General features: G+C 37.3%; 1 protein-coding gene across 1 annotated transcript; it reads right to left on the minus strand.

Annotated features, from left to right (window-relative positions):
• Positions 4,720-23,464, minus strand: LOC109843964. Its single transcript, XM_020412962.1, has 16 exons — positions 23,272-23,464; positions 23,119-23,201; positions 22,690-23,048; positions 22,508-22,594; positions 19,369-19,478; positions 19,159-19,209; positions 17,877-18,048; positions 17,456-17,776; positions 13,411-13,614; positions 12,816-13,301; positions 12,512-12,721; positions 10,880-11,068; positions 9,148-9,311; positions 7,029-7,187; positions 6,317-6,395; positions 4,720-5,491 (listed from the first exon to the last, which is right to left on the minus strand). Exons 2-16 carry the CDS (start codon positions 23,174-23,176, stop codon positions 5,054-5,056), a joined length of 3,087 nt encoding a protein of 1,028 aa, XP_020268551.1. The 5' UTR covers positions 23,177-23,201; positions 23,272-23,464; the 3' UTR covers positions 4,720-5,053.

The following is a 24,138-nucleotide window of genomic DNA, read 5'->3' on the forward strand; positions in this document are numbered from 1 at the left end:
GCCTCCCCCTCCTTGAGGAGCCTCGGCTGGTTCTCCCAAGCTCGACTGCCTCCTACATCTATGGACGAGGGTGGGGACAGGCTACTCCTCGGCCGCCTTAGCCTTCGTTGGAGGAATGTTCCGATGAGGACGCTTCGTAGGCCTGGCAGATGACTCCTCTTGAGGAGCAGCCAAAGGAATAGTAGGCTCCTGCGTCGCTACTGCTCCCCCTATAATGAGGGATGAAGCTCTCTCATGATCATGGGTGGTAGCAGGCACGACCGACATGCCTGCAACTCGCAAGACTTACTTGTCGAGCAGATGGTCGACTTGACGAGAGCTGGCGTATAACTTGATCAGGTCGAGCACCTCCCTCTCGTCCCCAGATAACTCGCCTCCCATGAGCGCCTCCCTCCTTATCTCGGGCTAGTTGGAGCATCCCAACTAGAAGTCGTCCCCCATGACCCAGACAAACCTCTCCTTCAAGTCCTTGTGCGAGTCAAGTAGGCCGGTGAGGAGTCTGAACTTCCCCACCATCTAAAACTGGAAGTGGGGCTCAATCTGGTTCACCTTCACTACTACTAATCGGCTCAAGACCCACAAGGATGGCTTTATCCCTAGCCAGTGGTAGATCACCACGAACCCTACCAGGATAGCGATGGTGTTTGGCTTCATATGCGCCGACGATACCCCCAGCGCCGTGAATACTTGCTTGAGGAAAGGGTGTAGAGGCAACCGCAAGCCAAATTACAGATGCCTCTAGTAGAGCGGACCTTGCTCCGGCCCATGATCATATATGACCTCTGACCTCATCGGGGCCAACAACTCATACTCCTCAGGGGCATCAAACTTCCTATGGATTGTCCTCTTCTGGGCCAGAGGCACCTGTGAGTGAATCCCTGCCAGGAGAGCTCGTCGATCAACATGCTCAGACGCTATTGATGATTGTAGAAATGATCGCCTGAAAAGATGAACGGAGAAGATTTTTGAGTTCTCTCAAAGGAATTTGAAAAGATAGCAACCGCTACCCTTATGGCCCTATTCCTATATATAGGTAGGTGGCTTTACAACCATCAGAATTTGAATGGTCGGATCCAAACCTATCCAACGGCCAGGATTGATTCTCAGAATCCGAAGCGCCCTCTATGAGATCGAGGCGCAGCCCACTAACCTCGAACAGCCCGCAATCTGCCAAGAAAAATAGAGCTGTGGCAGTCAAACGAATTGTGTGGTGATGTCGGTGACGTCAGTCACGTCAAATCTGAAGAGAATTTTTAGTTTCTCATCCATTACACACCCGCGTTCGTCCAAAACTAATTTGATTTCACTCAGACTTGGCTCAAGCCGGCTCCAAGCGAAAGGGGCCAACTATTATGGTGTTCTCATTCGCTAAAGTGCAACTCATTGCCAAGTAACAGATACGTGCACTTATGCATGCAACGCCCCAATCAAGTTGGCGGCCAGAGACCAACGGAGATTTCGACTTAGCCGACTTGTCGAGTCGACATTCTTTAACGTCAACCCAAAAGGCGGTATCAGTCGACCCTTTTGTCGAAGACGACTGGTCACGAGCATACTCGACCATTTACTGGACGCCTCGTGAGGACGACTCGAAAGGCGTTACTTCTCGATAAAGTTAAAGGACAACTTTTGTCTCGATCCTTTCCCGCTGGCGACATGTCAAATTTAATGCATGACAAACGTATCATGCCTCTGGCCCCGATAGTCTTCATGACTCATCGGACCACGTAGGCACCACCATACCGCCAATCACTTCTCGTTTAATGCTGAAGTGATCCTTCCCCCACTCGCTAGCCGACACCTGTAAAGTAGATGTTGACTCAGCTGCCAGCCCACACTTCGTCACCGTCATCCTGTGCTCAGCTGAAGTGATCAATCTACCATTATACCCTCGGTATAAATGCAAGTATTATTCGAACATAAGAGGGACTTTTTTGTATCTGTAAATTGTCTCTGATCTAATCTTATCTGGGATCTTGATCTTCTTGGTCCTTTGATCTCATCTGATCTTTAAACAGACATATTACACACACAATAATTCTCACAGTTCTTCATTTTTCCTCACTCAAGTTCAATATCTGACTTGAACGTCAGAGGAACCACGGGGGATCCAAGCCCCATCCTCTAACAAATTCCTACATGTGCAGGATTTTCAGCAACACAACTCAAGAACAAGACATAAAGTCGGGGAAGAAAACGACCCCTCATCAATACTGAACAACCCCATCAAACCACAGATATAACTGACTGTGTGATCACTTAACATCAACACACGCATATACTCGCCTCATTCAACAAAATGAGCTACCAGATGTTATGATGTTTAGGCTTTTATGCCGTGTGGATCTCACCACAACTAATATCTTGACCACTCATTTGCGAACTTTAAGTTATATATGTGCAGAGAAAAAAATAACTGAGTTCATACTTATGCAAAATAGGGGAAATTATAGGGTACGTGAGTGCGAATTAGCCTTAGCAAAATATTGGCAAAACTAAAAGCTTATTAAATTTTTTTTTTTGCAAGACATCAGAAAATTTTAAGTATCTCCATATTTTCATGCTACCTAATGACAATAATCCATTTTTTAATGGATAATTGCGATCCATCTTACCTATGCAAATAGGATAAATCTAGCTCATGATAAATACAACATTAGGTAAGCTCTCTCGGGATCATAATTCATACAACATATAATAACAATTTACTAACAAGACCAAAAGCCCACACAATGGATCCCACGCTTGGGTCTCTGCTATGAGCCAATTTTATTAATAAGAGGATCTGGATCCATTAACCCGACCCGACCCCAACTCATCAATCTGTTCTCCCTCCAATCTCCTATTCAAATCTCTCACATCCAATAATATTATTATTGGGTCAACTCCATCCTCAGCTCTCACCCGCACCGCAAACCTCAAAGCACTACAAGAACCAAGAAAAACAAAACACCACCAGCAAGAGAAGAAACGAGATTCGATTGGGGTTTCGTTGGTTTTGGGATCAAGAAATGGCGAAGGGGGTTAAGTATGATCATGGGGTTAAGATTTCGAGGGTTTTTCCATGTTCGAGAGCTGGAAGCGAAGAGGATAGGGGAGGAGGAGATGAGAGATTTTGGGCAGAGAGAATTGATGGAGGAGATATTTGGGGTGAGAATGGTGAAGGAGAGTGACTGGGGAAATGGCCGTTGAGCGCAGAGCACGTCGAAGCATAAGCTTGTTTTGAGGCTTAGTTTTGCTTATTTTGAGTTGGGGGGCACAAGTTTTTGGTTGGTGACTGATTCGTGAGTGTTCTTGATTAAAGGAGGAATGAGGCTTGGTAAATATTGAAATTAAGAATGTTATGTTGGGTTCAAGATTGGGTACATTTCTTGTGTAGGCAAGGCTCAGTTCTTCCTCTATGCGTGAATCATGAGAAGTTTGTGTTAGATATTGCTTATGGCCATAGAGTTTGATGACTCTGTTGTGGTTCTTGGCTGCGTAGTGGTTTTTTGTTCTTTCAATTTGGATGCAGGTTTGAATTTAGAATTGTGATTTTTATTTCTTTCTTGCTTTCTTTGATTTTTGTGTCACCGGTTGAATTTAAGTATTAGCAGTCTTTCTCTATAAAAAGAAGTTTGAATTTTAGGGTACATTTCTAGTGTGAACAACCTAGATTCTTAAATTTTATCATAGAGTTTGATTAGTTTGTTATGATTCTTTAGTTGATCTATTGTTATTTGGCGAAATTTTAGAGTACATTCTAGCGTGAACACGCTAGATTCTTAAATTTTATCATATAGTTTGATTAGTGAGTTTGGTTAGTCTGTTATTTGATTAGTCTGTTATGATTCTTCATTTGATCTTTTATCTGGCTCTTGGATGAAAATTGGCTTTTCCCCCCTTCAGATTTAGGCTATGGTTTCTTCATTTTTCTTTTCTTTGCATTCTGTATATTTGCATGGTTTAAATCTAAGCATTCTTTCTCTAGTTTCTGTAAAGAGAGTGTTGATTTTAGTGTGTCACTGTTGATTGAGAATATACAGATTTTTGTGTATGAAAATTTCAAGCATCTATTTTTAAAGAGGCAAATAGACTTGTTGCATACAAACCTTATGCCTTGTTTGGTATGCGGGAATAAGTGAGAGTAAAATGCAATTCTAACTTCTCATTCATGATTGCCATACATAATGTATATTTGAATGCTAGAAATGTCATTCTCACTTTTCATAAATTCCCACTTAATATGAGAATTGCTATTCCCAATGAGTTATCAAGAAATTTATATTCCCATTTAAGTGAAAATAAAAATAAAAAAATAATTTTTGAATATACCCTTCTTAAAGATTCCACTTAATTTTCTAATCGTGAATAAGCATTCCTTTCTAATATTAATAGCATTTCATTCCTACATTCATCTCATTCTCACTTAACCATATTCCTGTGTACTTCACTCCGTTCCCACGTACCAAACGAGACATTAAATAAGATTTGGAGAGGAGAAATGTCAACAATCATATGTATGGGAAAAAAAAGTGTGATCTAAATTAGATGTACAATAAACAGTTTCCAAGATAAAGAGACCCATTCGCCCATTCTTCCTCCTCTTTTCAGTTCATTTTCCAATAAAAAAACTAAAAAATAATAATCATGCAGAAAAAGGGATATCAACCCAAAACCCGTCACAAGATCACATTGTTCCAGCAATCAAATAGCTCGAACGTTAACTTGAACAAAATATTGCCAAAGAGGTTCACTAAAAGTTAAATGATGCTGAAAGCATCTACAAGTATTTAAGAACTGGAACTACAAAATTTGTGCCGGTCAATCAAAAGATTTTAAAACTGAGAGAAACAAACAAAAAGAAAAGAATAAAGATTTACATTTCAAATAACCATTGCTTATGATCCAATACTTAGTAGCACTGAGGATGCACATCTACACAAAACTGAAGAGGGAAAGAATACAAACTAATCACATGGACACAAATCCTTCAATGGGAAGAAAGAGAACAAAAGAAGAAAAGAACTAGAAAATGGTGGAGTAAGAATTAGTTAATCAGTGCAAACAATGATCAGTGAGTTTTAGTTGCATTTAAATCACCAGTGGTCTCTGGAGGAGGCTTTATGTACTTTCCCAGAGTCTTTTGGCGAGCCCGCTTCCTTATTCTTTGAATCTTATCTTTGCTCTGTTGCCGTCTCCTTTCTTTCTGTTGATGGCGCATGTTTCGCTCTCTCTCATACATTCCTTGCCAAAATACCTCACCGGTTAAAGGCCAGAGCCATCGCCTATGAGGATGATCAACATCCAATTCCTCTGCTAACTCTTCATCCATGCTCTTGAGAGTGGCAAAAGAGAACCATTTGACCCACATGTGACCTCTCCTGTTCTTTAACTTGTGATGTTCTTGCATTGCGCCTGTCTCAGGATCCACACTTATCATCCGACGAGCACTGTGGTATGCCCACACATTAACGAGTAGCTCAAGTACACGAGAATAGCACTGACGGTCCTGAGGTATTCAGTAGTGTAGGATTCAGTGGAAGTTGATTGTGCAAACAACGCATAAGGTATGAAATACTTAAGAGACCATTAAATCAGCGCCAAATTAAAGAAAAAGCAGAGAGATAACATTGATAACTACTTAGAACTACAAAAAGGAAACAAGAGGCATCATGCAATTTCTAGAAACAGGCAGAAAAACCTTATCATCAGAAAGAATAGTCCTTGAGATGAGTTTTTTTGCTATGTGGACAAGGACACCAGACATATATCTACACACTAGTCTTGAGCACGTCTTAAGCACGCCCCAGCTTGGGCCATCTACCCACATAATGAAGTTAACCTCCAACTCTTTGAAAACTTTACCAGATTAAGGTTCTAACTTGATAGAACCTTATAACGTTTTAACTTAATTGCTTTAAATAATTATACCAAATTCTAAGCTTGAATACCTATTAAAATTTTTAATTAAATTTTATGCATGTCATTCGTTTGCTTTACAAATACATATTTCACCTTTTCTCTGTGCATTTCATACATAAACTCATTTTGTAGAAGGCTTAAGATCTTTGTTTGCAACTTGTATTGATTATGGATGGGTCACACACTCAATACTAGTAATTGAGTAAAGCTCAGGCAGCATATCATTAGTTCAATAGATACTAGTATGTGACTTACACGTGGTTTCCCTGTTAGAATCAATGAGAAGAACTATCAATTCACTGAGAAAAATATTTAATTTCTAAGTTAACAGTGCCAAACTGGCTGGTCTACTAGGAATTTGATCAGTAAGGTCACATGCAGTGACAATGCAGCAACTCAGATGAATGAATACCTTTGTTAAACTCAAATAGCAATAACCACTTTGATGGTGCTGGTCATACATCTCAGCATCCATGGCATCTACAAACATCCTGAAAAATGGTAGAAGAATGTAAGATTATTGAGAGAGAAACAAAAGATGCATGTCCAGTGTTACACCTTGCTTAATATTCCGGACCAACTAAAGACAAATTTAGTTTGTTTTTTATTCCTAAAAGAAAAAAATCCAATAAAATTTCATTCAATAATTTATTTTTAAAAAATCTAGAAAGAGCCATAAATAGGTGAATGATATGATTTCATAAGAACTAGGCCTTGGTCAGTACGCCTAGCTCTTGATGGAGGATGATTCTACCTCAAGATAGGATCGTCATCTAATTCCCATGAAGTCGAGCTGGTCATGAAACAAAACCTAAAACTAAAATGACAATGAAGAAAGAGTAGACATCCTACAACCAACAATCGCCTGGCATGGATAGGATAACATATGACTACATATCAAAACCTTTTAAGTGATGTCATGCGAGTTTTGGAAGATCTTTATATATGTTCAAGGATCCATCCGTCAATTGAAGATGTTATAATTCAGTTTCCATGTTGTATAACTCATACAAGTTGGTGCAAACCTTAAGAATGCTTTAAGTGCAAATATAGCACCTGTGGGACATGGATTAGCAAAATCAAACAACAAAGAGTATTTAGTAACCAATAATTGATAAACTTACCTCGAGAACATGACAAACTCGAGGAAAGACCTTGTTGGTAAAGCCCAGCTATGCATGACAGACCAAGAATCTCCATCTTCCGGCATTAGCGGCAATGTATCCAAATTATGTTTTAGGTCTATACCATACATCCTTCGAAGAGCCTCAGACACAGCAAACCTTCAAAGAATTAAAAGCATAGAGGAGCATTTAATGTGACTGTAAAGCACAGACAAAAAACTTCAAAGGAAAAAAAATGATAACCTATTCTACACTTCGTCAGAGCACGAAGTATTCTCTCTTATTTCAGTTTTAGTTCATTGATGAAAATGCATTTCAAAATTGAGTTGCCTAACCTAAAGGTGAAATATCCCTATAATCTTGCCCAAATGTTTATGATATACAATTTATTAGAAGCTATACTTGTTTGCTATGTTACCTGGGTACTCCTAATTGAAGCTCTATCCGTGTCCGGCACGTAACCATACCCGTATTCGTAAACTCCTTGGACACTCCTTGCACATATGAATACATTCATTCAGGCTTATACTCCTTATGTGATATATGTTTTAAGTTAGAACACTTCTCATACACTTCTTGGACGCATATTCTACACTTCACACCCACTTCTTGGACGCATATTCTACACTTCACACCCACTTCTTAAAACTCGTTGAACATAGGTTGAGTTTTGAACTATTAAAGGGTCATTTAGGTATCTAGCTTTAAAATGATGGTTTTCCAATTTATAATCCATATAATAAAAGAAACATAGAAATATTATAGGAATTTTAGGTCTCATAACACGTGAACGAATACCAATATTGATCTCACGTAAATTATTAATTTCAATATGTACTATATGTATGCGTATATAAATATCTAAATAGTCGTGTCCTTGTACCTTATCTTTTACAAATTTGCGGTGTCCTGTACCCACATCCATGCCAGCACCCATACCTGTATCCATGCAACGTTAACCCTTATTGAGTTTTTATTCCATATGCAGGCAAAAGTTGGGCGACTTCATTTTGCCGAAGAGAACAATGTTATGTTTGGGTCATCAAGACTAGTTCGTTTCATTTTCCCTTCTCCCTACTTCCATTGACTTTAATTAAAATATCCACCTTAATTTGGGTAATTTTCATGGCAAGGAGTTCCTTATTGTACCATTGTTTTCAAGGTCCAAAGGTGTCTTCTTTGGTCCCATTAGACTACCAAACCAAATAAAAAGAAACACTATGTTGTTCCTAAAGTTAATACGGAAAGAAAAAAGTAGGTGCAACTTCTTACCTCGAAAACATTTTCTTTTTCTTACGTTACACGAGGTCCACTCGCAAATTTGGATGTCTCATATTTGAATGATGTTTTTGCAAATATCTCAAAAGCTATCCAGCTTACATTTCTAAACAACCATCACCATTTGCTTCCTAACATATTTAACTTAAGTTTGTTTCTAGAAATTGTCAAACATACAAAAAAGAGGTATACCATTACCATAACTGAAACTTTTCTCCCCTTTAAAACAAGGTCCACTATAGAGCACAGAACTACATCAAAGATTTGGCAAACTTTTACGCTTCCTTTCAACTTGACATCAACCCTCTAAACTGTACCAAATTCCTACCCAATGAAATAGTGATCATGGGAGTAGCTTACCGAATTCCTACCTCGTGAAAATTGTACAGATTAAATGACTATGAGATGGTATCATAGCAATCCAAGTTCAAATCCCACCATATGCACATTAGAAGCAAAGCAAAAAAAGTTAACACTGCAAAATAGCTCATGTTGCAGTCCCATGAGAAGGGCACTCATCCCACAGGGACATATTAATCTTTGAAATTTTAACTTCTAACCTTCACCACAAGTTCAAAGTTTTGATGTAACAGAAGACAGGTGAGGACATCATATATGGCTGGAAAGCTGTATTTTTCTTCCAAAAGCTGACATATTTAAAGGGAACGTCACAAAACTCCTTCGCACATTAAAATGTTAGGCAGTGGACCCACTTATTGTCTAAAGCCAAACATCACAATTCTCCCTGTAAGTCATTAAAGTTCATTTTGCTAGATGGAAGGAAACATTATTGAGTTTCTTTGAAAGAAAAAGCAGTTCAAATGTAAAAAGATAGTCGGACCTGCAGCTTCCAGCATTTATGGCATCACAGAAAGACCAAAAATCTTGTCGAAGAGGGTTTCTTGGATCCTTGTCCATGCGAACCCAAAAGTAAAGGGCATCCCCATGCCTTCTCCCTTGGATGTCCTCAAGGAGTGCAGCCTCAGCCCTCACAGATAGGCTTTCCTGTAATTAACAGAAGCAGATATCTTTCTCAGTTCATGCAATAGCTTTGATAAGAAACAATAGTTAAAGCAGATATTTGCCATTACAATTGTTAGGAAACAACAATTTCCTATGCCAATTACAAGAAACAATTACACTCTCTCCGTAAATCATCTGGCTTCAGGATTCTTGATAACTAAAATAATTATTCAGTTACTCAGAAACAAACCATTGTAGACCAGAATTCATTTTAAATTAATACATAAAACAAAAATTCACAAGAAGACAAGTATTCCAGTTCTTAATTGTTATTTTCATAATTATGGTCATAAAAAATAATACTCACGACCTTGGACTTTTTTATCTTAATATTGCTTTTCGCCAGGACATTTTTTATCTGGTCCATAGAAAGAAATAGAAATCAAACATGATGACACTGGGCTAAACCTTAAGAGCAGTGTTGTTCGCCTCAACCCGAGCAATATAAAACTTCACCATATGCTCGCAAGTGGTAAACTACATTAAAATATGACAATGGCAACAACAAAGCCTTTATCCAAACTTTTGAGTGTCTCCGACGTGAATCACATTCTTCTGTTCAATTCTATTTAGGGGTATTGCCTCCATCAAGTATATATCATTACAATTTTCTTAATAGTTTCCAACCAAGTTCTCATAGGCGTACTCTATTCCTCCTTCCCTCAGGTTGAGCAATATAAAACCAAGATCACTATATGCTTGCAATTGCTAAACTACTTTGAAATACATTAACGACCACTAAAAAGCCTTTATCCCTAATTTTGAAGGGTCATCGACATGAATCATATTCTTTCATTGAATTTTATTAAAGATCATCAGCTCCATTGAATGAACTATTCCCTACTATATTCATCTTAATTATTTCTAATCAAGTTCTCTTTGGCCTGCCTCTACTCTTCCCTCCCCATTAATTTTTATCGCTTCTCTAACTGGTGCATCCAGTGTGCCCCTGTTGCACGTGGTCTAACCATCTCAACTGGTCGTTTCTCTCATTAAATAACAAAAACAGTAAATGTTCAGATGATATCTACAATATGGTCGGTTATATCGAGAAGTGTTCATAGTATGAAATAAACGAATAAATAATATGACACCAATAAATTTTAGATACAATATGAAGCATGGAGGTTAAAGGGGATCAGGTCTGGGACTATAGTTAATATTGCAATGTGTCCATTTACTTAGGAACTGTTTAATTTTGATTTGTGATTTTATAACTTAGACCGAAATACTTGACTAAATTTATATGATCTGATATCAATCATGTTTTATTAGGTTTAAGCCCAATTCTACCATATGCACGCTTGACCAGATTAAGAGTTTATGATTTTGTGAGCCCAACCACCACATGATCCTAAATTCCAGGTAACTATATTCATCTAGAAAAAGAACCAAAAGTTCAACCTGACCCTAAATAATGGAAACAGAGTTAGTTATTCATCCGCTAACTGAACAGTAGTGTGTGCATGTTGAAAAACAAGAAAGTGAGGTTTATGCTAGTAAACTCATTATCACATAAGATTGTCATAAAAGAGTATGCATAAATATACCTTTCTTGCCACTGCTTTCCAAGACTGAAACCCAATCCAAGCGTTCTTGTGTATGCGATCAATTCGATTAGCTAAAGCAAAAAATGCTCCATATTCACCAAGGACATCGCGGTAATATGAATCAACAAGGAGTGGGAGCCGAGACGAAGCGTCTATATCATCTGCCCCTCGTCTACGGCCTTTAGAGTACTAAAATTAAGAACAGAGACAAATGAATAGCAGTCATAGTAAGTTTTAACTTAATCCAAAGCTGTTGATGACAATCAATATGTAACTTGTATGAAGAATTATTATAACTAACATACATAGTATCATAAGAGCTGGTGGTAAATAGCAAAACCTGCAAATAAAAATTTCAGAAGCAGGTAAAAGAGAACAGGTAATAGCTAAGTTGCATGGATCAAGGTCTTAAATATCGGTTATCGGGGATTTATCATATGGTCAAAATCCATATCGGATAGTGGATATCGGGGATATATCGGGGATAAGTAGTATTTATCGGAGTGATATTACCGGATGGTGTATATACATAATATAATATCCTAAAATGTAATCTAACCATACTTAATGAAATATAAGCATACCAAAATGTAAATAATCATGTTTAGGATCACTAACCAATGGTAAAAACTTGCTTCTTGATTACAGGATGAAACCATTCGAGTGCATAGTTAGTAAAAATGGAATAACATACAAGCAACTAACAAGATAACATAAAAAATGAAGAATCATCAACATAATTATTGTGTAATCATGAGATTATAAACTAATTTACTAAGTTGAGATTTAATAGTTATGAGCCATGTTAATATTCATAAATAAACATAAGTTAATCACCAAACAACTAAGTTCCAAAAGCAACAAATAGTTTATAATTCTTAAACATCCAAACACAAACCAAAGGCTGATAATTCTAATATTTTGAGCCGACAATATCGGCTAATAACTCATTTTATCGCCGCATTATCACCGATAAACATCCATAAACGATAACCGATTTAAAATCAAACTTATCATAGCGGAAGGTCCCAAAAACCAATAAATCGTCGATAATATTGATTTATCGACCGATATTTAATACATTGGCATGGATACTGTCAAGGGACATGGCTAATTTATGAAAGGTAGGGTAGGGGGCATGGCTGAAACATCATAGTTATATGCTAGATAAGCAAACGACCCTTCAGAATCATAGTTTTTACGGCTGAAATGAACTTGACCATTGTCCAATAAGTTTCAAAAAAATGTAAAAGTGGAGGGTACATAAGTGTATTACAGGCGTTCTACATTAAAACATGTATTGTATAATTAAGTACATGGAATAGATGTATGCATATACCTAAGGATTGTCCAAGAAGTGCCAGGTACGGGCAAGGCACGGTTACGGGTACAGCTTCATGACAGAAGTACCCAGGTGACATAGAGTAATACAAAGAACATGAACCAAGTAATAAGAAGACCATTGACAGTCTACTCTTTAAATTTAGTCGATCATTTGATATCTTAAGTGTAGTTGAAATATTTGGAAACTAAATAAATATAATGTGACAACCAGAGATATCTGGAGTGCCATAAATGTTTACTTCAGGCTGAAAATGTCTCACAAAGTATTTGTGTGTGATGATAACTTACCAAACCTATTCCACGATATAGTGATGTATTATGCAGAAAAGGCCAGGTTCCTTCCCCCAGATAAGGCTCATATATACACAAGGGCTGACCTGTCCGCTCGAGCTCCCTGTCATCTCTTTCATGTAATTCATTCTTAGCTCTGTCAGCTCTTTTAGCATTACGGTAAACGTCCTCCCAGGTTCCATGATATTGGTCAGTCCTGCTCTTCAACTACATCAGGTTTTCACAGATTACAAGATATCAAATGACTATTAGAAAAGGGGGAAAATCATTAGTTGAAAATGCAATAATTGGCATATCTAACCTCTTCTTCTTCTATTCTCTTTCTTGCATTTACCGCCTCAATCATCTTTTCTTCTTCCCAAGTTATCGAGGAGAAAGCTTCATCCACCCGTGAGGTACTAGTAGAACCTTCATTATGGGTCTGATTCCATTGCTCCTCAATCTTGTCCACCATTCCATAATTTTCTAAAGCTTTATTCAAATTGTTTACATCTGTGAAATTTTCAAATAGATGCCACTGCCATTCTTCTCTTACTCCTGAAGCCATATCTTCAACAGCCTTTGGAGTAGCAATTTCTGATGGAAACTTGATTACATTTTCCAATAATGATGCATAACTATGAATTGTATCGGGAACCATTAAGTTTTTGGCATGCTCTCTGCCAACTGCTGCTATCTCCTGGGCCAAAGGAGATAGGTTTCCTCCTGAAATTGCTTGAAGTAAAATCTGCTTCAGCATGCCAACATCTTCTTTCGAGTAAAGAAATCCATTTACCTTGTCATTAATCTAAAGATTATTTAGAGATTAGTCAGTTTCCTGTCTACATGAGAGAGGGGGAGCTAGGCTGAAAAGTAGAATGAGAAGGATAAAAGAAATGTTCCTAATTAACACTCACATGCTTCTTAATCATGTTGAGATCAGGAGCAACAACCAGTTTTCCAAGATTCATAGCTTGCAGTAAAACTGGTGGAAAGGACTGCTCCTCGAGAAATGACCCATATATCACAAGGTTAGCTGTACCAAGGAAATTAATTTCATTGGTGTTACAAGCAATAAGCTGCACGCTGCCTCCCGGATAACCAACTTTTAAAGTCATGGTCTACAAAAAATGAATATAAAATTATATCAAAATTTTGAAACGAAAGAAGGAAACTGTTGAATATCATATCTCCATGATAGTATTTTGATGATAACAATTTATACAATGTGTGCACTAACTTTTATATGCAGATTTTAATATCAGAATATGAACAAGTGCAAGTTGATTTCAAGGCATTATGAAATGAAGAAAATGAAGAACATATGAGATAATGTATTTTACATTTTCTTTACTTAGAATTTTTGTACAAGCCTTGATCACACACACGCACACACACAATATTAGAATACACTAACTATAGAAATCCCCTATGTTAACCATTAGAATTATAGTTAAAACTTGAGTATAAAAATCTTTTATTTCATAATTTCTACTCTTAGTAGTCGACTAATTACAATACAGATTAGTCGACTACTCTGAGTTAAAAACTTAAAATCATCTTTCTGTTGATTACAGTGTAGTCGACTACTTTTACTATTAGTCGACTACTGATTCTGAACTCTCAGTTTTACAGTTTTAAAGCTTATTGGATTTTTATTTAATTTCAAACCCAATACCCAATAGCCGTTTCAGTTAAGTAAAACTTATCTCAACCATAGATTTTTAACTCTATCAATCCTAGCCACATATATAAGATCAAATCTTAACCCTACATTTAATTCACTATCAAATCTGAACCATACATTGTAAATTATTTTAAAAGATAAAATAAAAATCTAAAAACTACCCACTAACCTATCTAAAAACCGACTATCTTCTTCCTCCCTTCAGATCTGTCGATTCCAGGTTAGGGCATCTTCAATCTTCTCAAATTCTTCATCAAATTCTTCAATTTTCTTTCATATCTGTCAAAGCATTCAAGATCAGTAGTTGACTAATCCAAGCTAAAGTCGACTAATCTAGGGTTTCAAACAGTTTGGGGTATATTTCTAAACTTGATCTTTGAATTTTTGGCTATTTATTTGTTTCATCATGTCTAGATCTAAGAAAGCTAAGCAAACCCATACCTTTGTCAATGATGAAATCATCATTTATTTAAAAAGTCCTGATTTATTAGAAGAATTTAACAAAATATCATCTTTTGAAGTTCTTCCAGGACGATTTGTGAAATTTGATGATTTTATTCCCTGAAATTTTTGGTCATATTTTAAAAATATGGGATTGCTTGAATTATTCTCTGCTGAAAATAAAAAACCCACATATCCATTTCTTGTGCAACTGTTCTATACTAATATAGAACGTGTGGGAACTATAGGTGGTTCTGAAAAACTTAAGATTCTTGTTAAAAAAATAGAGATTGACTTAACTACAAAGTCAATTGGAAAAATCTTTAATATTCCTTATCAAGGAGTTTCTCTTAGGTCAGTTAGGATGAATGATTCTGATCTTTTATCTAATCATATATTTCTTCCTGGATATGACAAACCTTTAAATAACTCAAACAAACTTCGTCCAATTCCTAGGTTCATTGCACGAATCCTAGCTTATAACCTATTTTCAAAAACTGAGAGTTTTTATTTCATTTCCCTAGATTTAGCAAAAGCTCTATATGCTATAATGGGAAATATCCAAGTTAATTGGGCTGAAGTTTACTTTGATAATCTTCTGACTATACCAAGAGGATTTCTTCCTTATGGTGCCTTTTTAATAAAAATCTTTGACAAATTTCATGTGGATCTCCAATCTGAAAATTCTGTTGTCCGTTCCATTAAATTCTTTGATTCCAATGCCCTAACTAGGATGAAGTTGACAAATTTTGAAATTCAAGAACAAAATCCTCAAAATGAACCTCTTCAAGAAGAAATTTCATAAGATATTCCACAATCTTCAACTCAAGCAGGAGCTTCTTCTAGTCAACCACCACCATTTTCTACAGAACCCTCATGCTTTTCAGACGTGCAATACAACACTATAAGTGCACGTATTCTTGAACTTGAAACTGGTCAAAGAGCTCTATATTCTCAGAATTCATATATCATTAGTAATCAAGAAGAGCTAATCAAGAAGTTTGAAGACTTGGACACAAAGCTTAATGCATATTTTCAACGACAGCAACCTCCTCCAGCACCTTAGGATGTTTTTATGTTAAGTTTCAAAACAATTATGTTATTTTATTTAAGTATCAAAAACTTTGTAGTTGTGAGATGTTAGGACTTATGTAATATGTTATTTATGTTGCTACTATGTCAAGTATGTTGATTGTGTGTTTAATTATCTATGATGATGTTTGGTTAGTTAATATATGTGCTACATATTTTAAACAGATCATGGTGATGAACATTGTGGAACTTTTGGTTTTTATGGCAAGTCTTTGCCTACCTATTTGGATGGGTGAAGTTATGGACTATGTTCATAACCTGGATGATTTGTTTGAAGTTTTAGCTCATGTTGAAGAAATAATGTCATGTTTAGCATAAATATTTTCCTCTTTTTGTTGATAACAAAGGGGGAGAAATAGATGTATTGTTATGTATTGTTATAGACTCAAATTTGCATATATGCAGGGGGAGTAAGTATGATTATTTCATTATGTTTAAACCTGATTATAAAATACATACTTATGCATAAATTATTTGTTATCATCAAAAAGGGGGAGAATGTTGAATATCATATCTCCATGATAGTATTTTGATGATAACAATTTATACAATGTGTGTTATACAAATGCACTAACTTTTATATGCAGATTTCAATATCAAAATATGAACAAGTGCAAGTTGATTTCAAGGCATTATGAAGTGAAGAAGATGAAGAACATATGAGAAAATGTATTTTACAATTTCTTTACTTAGAATTATTGTACAAGCCTTGATCACTCACACACACACACAAGTCGACTAATCAACAATATAGTCGACTACTGAAGGCAAATTTTATTTTATAAGTTTCTGTCAAAATACAGTGTAGTCGACTAATGAGCATTGTAGTCGACTACTGAGAAATTTTCTGAATACACAGAGTCTGTTTGAACTCAGTGTAGTCGACTAATCTGTATTGTAGTCGACTACAGATACAGTTTTTTCAGATTTCAAAGTTTGAATTTGTGACTGTTTATAGCCGTTTTTAAACGTTTTTAAAGTTCAAAAAATTATCTTTTCAAGGGCTATAAATAGGTTATCAGTTCAGAAAAAATACAGAGACTTACATACCCATAAGCTTTGATCTTTGTGCATTTTTTCAAGTGAAAAATATTCAGATTTTGAGAAAAAGAAAAGTTTCTGAAATTGCCTTTGAACATTATTCAAATACTTATTGTTTAGGCAATTTATAGAAGTTAGAATCATTCCTAAGCCACTACTACACTACACTACAAATCAATGCTTATAGGAATTAAAATTGTTGCTTCAAAAGTTCTCTCAAGTTGTGAGAGGTGTTAATCTCTTGGTTTAGAGATTGGTGTGCAAATTGGCAAGGTGTTTGTCAATTGGTGTTGCAATTTGCAGGGACTTGCAAATTGGTCAGGTTTGTTTTTTGATTTTTTAAGTTTATTCAAAATCATAGTGAAAACTCTCAAGCGGGATTTGCTTGGGGACTGGATGTACACCGGATTGGTGGAACCAGTATAAATCCTTGTGTTTGTGATTGTGAATTTCTGAGATTGTCATTTTTCTTTGCAATTTATAATTGAATTTCTGAGATTGTCATTTTTCTTTGCAATTTATAATCTACTTTGCATAAATTTTAAAAGAACACTAATCACCCCCCTCTAGTGTTCTAGTGTATCTATTTCAGATCCTACAGAAACAACCTCGAATAAACAGACACCACAAAGCACAAAGAGAAAAGAAAAAGGTCAAGAGCGATAAACATTAAGAACTAACAACGTTAATAATATTGCAACCTCCAGAGCCATCTTGTGTGCATCAGATGAATTCACACTTGAAATTCCAACTTTTAACGGAATATAAGAAGTGCCTTCAGAAGTCATCTCTTTGAAAACTGGTGCCAATGCTTGTAAGACTAGTGCATACTCCAACCACATGCCACTATATGAGAATTGACTTCCCACAACAGCAATGAGAAAATCCTCAGTTCCAAACCCCATTTTAGCTCGCAGATCATGCCCACTTTGCACGGGAAATAAAACCCTTGCTCTCCATGCTTCAGTAGCAGAACTTGGAATAACGAAATAATTACCCGCATCAAATGTTGAATACATCACCTGGATTGTAAGAAAGAAATTAACATATACAAAACAAATTAACCACACAGCTTTACCGGAATTCCTACATTCTTAAAGACGAACTGCTTGTGCATATTACCGGCAAAGAATAAGTTGGAAATACTACAACAGCTGCTCTGTTAAAAGCTTGCTTCCAATCGCTGATGAGTGGACTTTGACCATTTGCAGTATATTTATTTAGATGAAGAGCTAGACTATATTCATGTATGATCCATATAACAGGTATTGATTTGAAAGGCTCCTGCAAAAGACTGTAGAGTTACATTAATATTCTCTTTTGAATGATGTCAGTAACAGATAAGCATACATAAAACGTTCATCATCAAGACAGGAGTTGAGCATCAGCTGCAAGAACTCTGCTCCTAAGGAGTTTTCTGGTTCAACTGATGTTAGTTAACCAAAGCAAGAAAAATCAAATAATACCAACAAACAAAATGTATAAATAATAGAGCAATTCACTGTCGTCAAGAGCACACAGGATCAGGATTCAAGCACAAATTTTCATTAAAACACAGCTAATCATCTCTATCTAGGAACACATCTCTTCTTGCTTGCTAAAGGTTCTTCTGGAACTTCCTATTGATATGTTAAATTCCAGTTCTCATTGCATATGTAGAATGAAGCAGATAACTGCTTGAGAGCCTTCACAATTCCACTCAAGAACTTAAGTGTCTTTCAACAAAAAGAGTGCACATAATCAAGAAGGCAGCAAAAATGGACTCTTTCATGAAAGAAATGTGTGTTTATCTTCATCTATGGCGACAATAATCCTGCTTGCTGAAGGCCAGCATACTGAATAATCAACATTACTGTGCTCTGGGATATTCTTGGGGCCATTCATTTTTCAGGAGTTCTAAAACCCATGGAAACTGCTCGTCTTCTTTCCGATAAGGCAAACTGCCAAAGGAACGACTAACTACTAGTTCATATGAATTTATCCCCCAGGAGCTTTTAGGTGTCAAAATGGCAACATATACAATAATTAACATCTCAAACTTTGCAAATTCACTAGAAGTGTAAAACGACCAGACTTTTCAATGGATTCTTGAATTATGATAATAAAGGTGAAGATGGCATATACGAGAGCATTCTCATAACAAGAAACAAGTTTGACTAGCTAGAGGTAACAGAACAAGAATATGTTTATAGATTACATATGAAGTTCTGAAGAACCAAAACCAGACTGTTTCAACCCTAGTCACATAACATGAGATAAAAAATGCTACTATACGTGAAATTGCAGGCCTTAAAACTGTATGCAAAAGAGTTCTAGGTCTTATGCTGATAAAAGTAACACTATATCATAAATTCCACATAAAGAATGTGAAAAAAGAAACAAGCATCAAAGGTGGAAGATGTACCATGAAATTGCCGGTCTGGCATCAATAGAACTTATAATAATTCCATTGTAGCTGCAGAAAACATTAAAAAAAACTTGATCAAACAATAAATTTTTAAAAACTTGATCAAACAATAATTTTTCTGGTAAGCTGCATATTGTTAACATGTAAGCAAAAGTGACTCAATAACATGAAAGATTAATCTCAAAAAGTAATAGCTAAATAGCTTACTCCGACCAATCCACAGTTACTTCACATTTGATGTCCATACTCAGGATAATGCAGGGCATCCCTAAAGTTTTCCAAGCAGCATGAATAGGGCCGTCTTTTAGTGAATAAACCTGCATAATGCGAACAAATAATATATAACTACGAGAAACTAAAAGGCAGTCAAGATTCATAGTCAATGGGTAATACCTTGATATTAAATCGTCCTATTGTACGTAAGCAAAGTTGAAGTTATCCCACCAGAAAGGAGATCATATAACCCCTAGGCTAGGTTACCTGGACACTTCATCTTGACTCCCGTGTCCACGTCGGACACTTCTTGAGTATATAAATATATTTATGCAGACATGTGCCCAATTATACAATACATGTTTTTGTTTAAAACACTCGTGGTGCATGTTTTAGTTTAAAACACTCGTGGTGCACTTCTTGGACAAATATCTTACACTTCACATCTAATTTATGCAACTTGCTGAACTCAGATCGGGTTCATTTCAGCCCATATCATGTTCATAAGTATGATTTTAGATGATGATTTGGATATCTAGTGCAAAAGTGAGCAGTTTTTCAATTCATAATCTACTCAATAAAAGAAACATAAAAAATTTATATGGACTTAGTTCTCATAAAATGTAATAAAAAACAATATCGATCTCATATATTATTAATTTCAATAAGTATATATATAGTCGTGACCCCGTATACTACATTTTACAAATTTATAGTGTCTCGTATCTACACCAGTGTCCATGTCCGCACCCACATCAACATAGCCCCTAGGCTTAGAAAAGCAACCTCCCTACTAATAGCAGCCTAACAGCAGCAGAGCTACGCACGGAACAAGTCAGAATGGCCACCATTTTCCCATAATCCCTCCCACAAACAAGGGTAGCTACAGGATTTTTGCCTGACCTATTTATGCAGTAGATCCCCTCAGCAAGGAGAATTCTTGGATATTATTGCCTCCTCAAGGTTTCAGCTTGCTCTCACAAATGATAAAACTAGGCGAAAGGGTAAATCTGGGATCTGCTTGTTCTGATTATCCAAGCAAGTGACAATTCATGACTTGATCCTGAAGGGGGAAGAAAAGAAGTAACAATTTCGGACATACATCATAATCCACTCTTCTATCGGTGGCTACTTTCTATTAGTTACCACCACTAATGGATGAGGAAACCAATTAATTTAGGAAAAAAATTATTTTTGTTGAATATTAGGATTGCTAATCCATATAAACTTCTTTCTTTCAGCTTTTATCATGAAATCCGTGACGATATTTGGGATAAAGGCTTTGTTGTTGTTGTTGTTACGAATACAATAAAAACAACAGTTCAAACCATAACACGATTGCAATGACATTTGCAGTAATAGAATAAACTGTAAGGAAGTTTATTGCTTTCTCAAACATTTGGTTGATTGTCTAATACCTAGTTGTCCCTCAAACAAACAGACATATTCTATTATCCCAATAACACTTTCTCCAATAAAAACACATAACACCAGCAACCATTTCCTAAATGTTTTAATTACAAACATGGACAATTACCCAGGTAGGTTGAATGTCTAGGCTAGTAGGAACTGTGTGATGCAGCTTAGACCCTGTGCATGGCACATAGAGAAGACATTTCAGGTAATAGGTGGTGTCACTTTTCAAGAAAGAATTTGTAACCAAATGTATGGTCCACTAAACATTGAATCCATTGGTGCAACAATGGATAGGCTTATCTTATGAGTTTCCATGAATAAATAAACTTAAGGCTTCCTCAAAAATTTGAAGCACTAGAGAAAACAACTGATAGGCACATTTTTGAGTTTCTATGAGCACTAGTGGCACAAATTGCAGTGGCATGTCACTAATATATAAATGTAGCAACATAAGAAAGGTAATATGCGCATTGCTGCACTTTGTAAAGTCAAAATATGCTGCTGGAGTTTGAGGAAGAATATATATTTCTAGAAGTGAGGGCCGAGCCCAATTGAATTATGACCCGGTCTAACCCACAACCGCCTCCAACGAAGCCCTTTATGGACCCATTTGTCGGTCACACAATCACCTCACAGAGATCGCTCCTCAGGAAGAGTGAGAAAGTAGTAGGATTTCCTAGTTGGAAAAGGGTCAGGGAACACTAAGTTTTCCCACTAGCAGGTCACAAAAATACTATAAATATTCCCTACAGCCTCCTTCAACACCCCCAAAATGCAAAGAGAAAAGCAATCACCCTAGGTTCTGGGAAGAGGTTTTTGTTTGTGTCATGAGTAATTGCCAGGGTTCAGTCTTCTCCTAAGGCGCTTGTAAGGAAACTAATGCTAAAGAACCTGTAAATCTTCGGTATGCCTGTCATGCGTTTATCTTAGCTTGTGAAGATAACCCAACAGGAAAGAATTTAAATATATATCTGAAAAGAAGGATCTTTTCTGACCATCAACATAGGTCTATATTTGCTTTGATGTCAGTTTTAAGGACGCGGTGTCCATATGTCTAATGTCTTGGAGACAATAAGTTGCCAAACAATAGTCGAAGTTCAGAGTCTGACTCAAAGTGCAGTGCTAATTGATGATTAATCTGTAAAACTTTACAATTATTCACATTCATTCTTCTCCTTCAATGGAAGTCCACTAAAATGTTTTCCTGGCTGCAAAAGAAAACTTATGTGGCTTTTCTCACAACCACAAGAAGCAGGCACTATCTGCCAGTTTCTGGGTCTATATTTCGTCACTTTAGAAGTGTGAGTTAATATCTACTTTTAGACGCCCTAATGTCTAGTTGATCAGCGATCTTCTCCACGAAGCATCGATCTACTACTAATCAGTAAACATTCAACTCTGGAGCTCATGGAAAAATTATTTTCTTCAGAAACAAAAGAGAGAGAAAAATTGATCATAACTAAACCCGGTCCAATTTGGTTCAACGAGCTCCAGATCCTGTGAAGTTCAAGATCTCTTTCCACTCCGCAAACTTTCAGAGACATCTAAATTCACAATCCAATCTATTTAACTAAAACACTTTTTCCTGGACTAGACACTCACCTAAGTGATCTCTACATTATGCCACATTATGCATCAGTTCATGGGAAGCTAGAAATCTACTTCAAACGACAAACTCCACGAGAAAATCTGAAGAGCCAGCCAAATATTTTCATACCTGAATATCATATCCAATCTCCTTCAGAGCAGCTGCCACACTAACCATCTCCAACTGCACCCCATCAGCCCAAAGCCCCGCCACCACCTGCACCAGAAAAAATAAAAATTCAATAAGATCAGCTCAAAAAACCCTGAAAAAAACCCCACAAAACCCAAGCTTTTAATCCAATAATCACTCACCAACGCAATCTTCGGCCTCTTCAACCCAAATCTCTTCACCTCCCTCCCCAAACTCGTTGCATTCGCCTCTCTCCTCTCTCTCTCCCATTTCTCCATCAACCTCGTCGGCATAAAACTTATCCCCTCCCCAAAATCCAAACCCCTAATCCCCTTCAAGATCGCTCCATCGCTCTCCTCAACCTCACCTCCAGATTTCTCCACCACGGAACCAGGAAGAGAAGCTTGAAACAGGATCACAACGAAGAAAAAGGCCGCAGCAGTGCAAATCCATTGGATGTAATCGACCTTTTCAAAGAGAAGGAATCGAGCTAGCCGAGATCTCGGCCGATGAAAGAACGATCGGTTGCTCCCGCTCGAAGGAGACGATCGAAGCAGCGGAGTTCGTTTCAACGGGCCGATGAAAGAACGATCGGTTGCTCCCGCTCGAAGGAGACGATCGAAGCAGCGGAGTTCGTTTCAACGGGATCCCGCTCTCTAACGATCCCATCTGAGAGCAGAATCAATCATCGAGGGTTTCGATTTCGATCTCGATCACCGTTGAAGATTAGAGTGGCCATCTGAGAGCAGAATCAATCATCGAGGGTTTCGATTTCGATCTCGATCACCGTTGAAGATTAGAGTGGGCGAGAGAGAGAGAGAGAGAGCAAAAGCTCTAGCTTTGGAGACGACCGTGTGCTGACGTGGGAAGGCGTTGGCCGTTGATGACGGAGATGAGATTTTGGGTGGGGAGCTGGTCGAGCTTCTCGCGATAGTTTGATTTGTTTAAGACAGCGAGCAACAAGGTAGTTTGCGACTAATTGGGAAGCTAAATATCCGGGTGCGATCTGCGAAAGGGTATGATTACGAGAATGCCCTTGCCTTTTATTCGGCATAGGAATGTTCCTTTAATATGGGACCAGCACGCGAGGGGGACTGAGGAGCTTGGATGACGTCGGAAACGAATTGGAACGGTGAAACGCGTTTCTCGTTTGAACTCAAGTAGCCCTTGACATAAGTAAGCATCTCATGTAGAGGCGTCCAGGGGTGGGCATTCGGTCAGTTCGGTCGGTTTCGATAAAAAAATTGACAACTGAAAAGCACCGACGATCTCAAGAGAACCGACCCGAACCGAACTAATACGGTTCGGTTCGGTGCTGTCGGTTTACACTTGTGTTGGTGAAGAAGGGGTGCTGGGTGGGTAGTTTTGGGCAGACTGGGTGGGACGTGTTGGTCTTGAGAGTGGAGACCCAAACTTAGAATCAAAATCAACAATTGCATGAAAATTCAAGACAGGTCATGGGTGTGGTCTGCGCCACACCAGGGTGTGGCAGAATCTGTCATGTCTGTCATGGGTGTGGTCTGCGCCACACCAGGGTGTGGCAGACTCGTTTTAGAATCCTAATCTGTTTAGGATTGTGTTTTGTTATAAATAGAAACACGTCCCTTTAGGGTTTAAGAGAGAAAAAGAGC

The sequence above is a fragment of the Asparagus officinalis genome, chromosome 5, assembly GCF_001876935.1.
Source record: "Asparagus officinalis chromosome 5, Aspof.V1, whole genome shotgun sequence".
Classification (NCBI taxonomy): Eukaryota; Viridiplantae; Streptophyta; class Magnoliopsida; order Asparagales; family Asparagaceae; genus Asparagus; species Asparagus officinalis.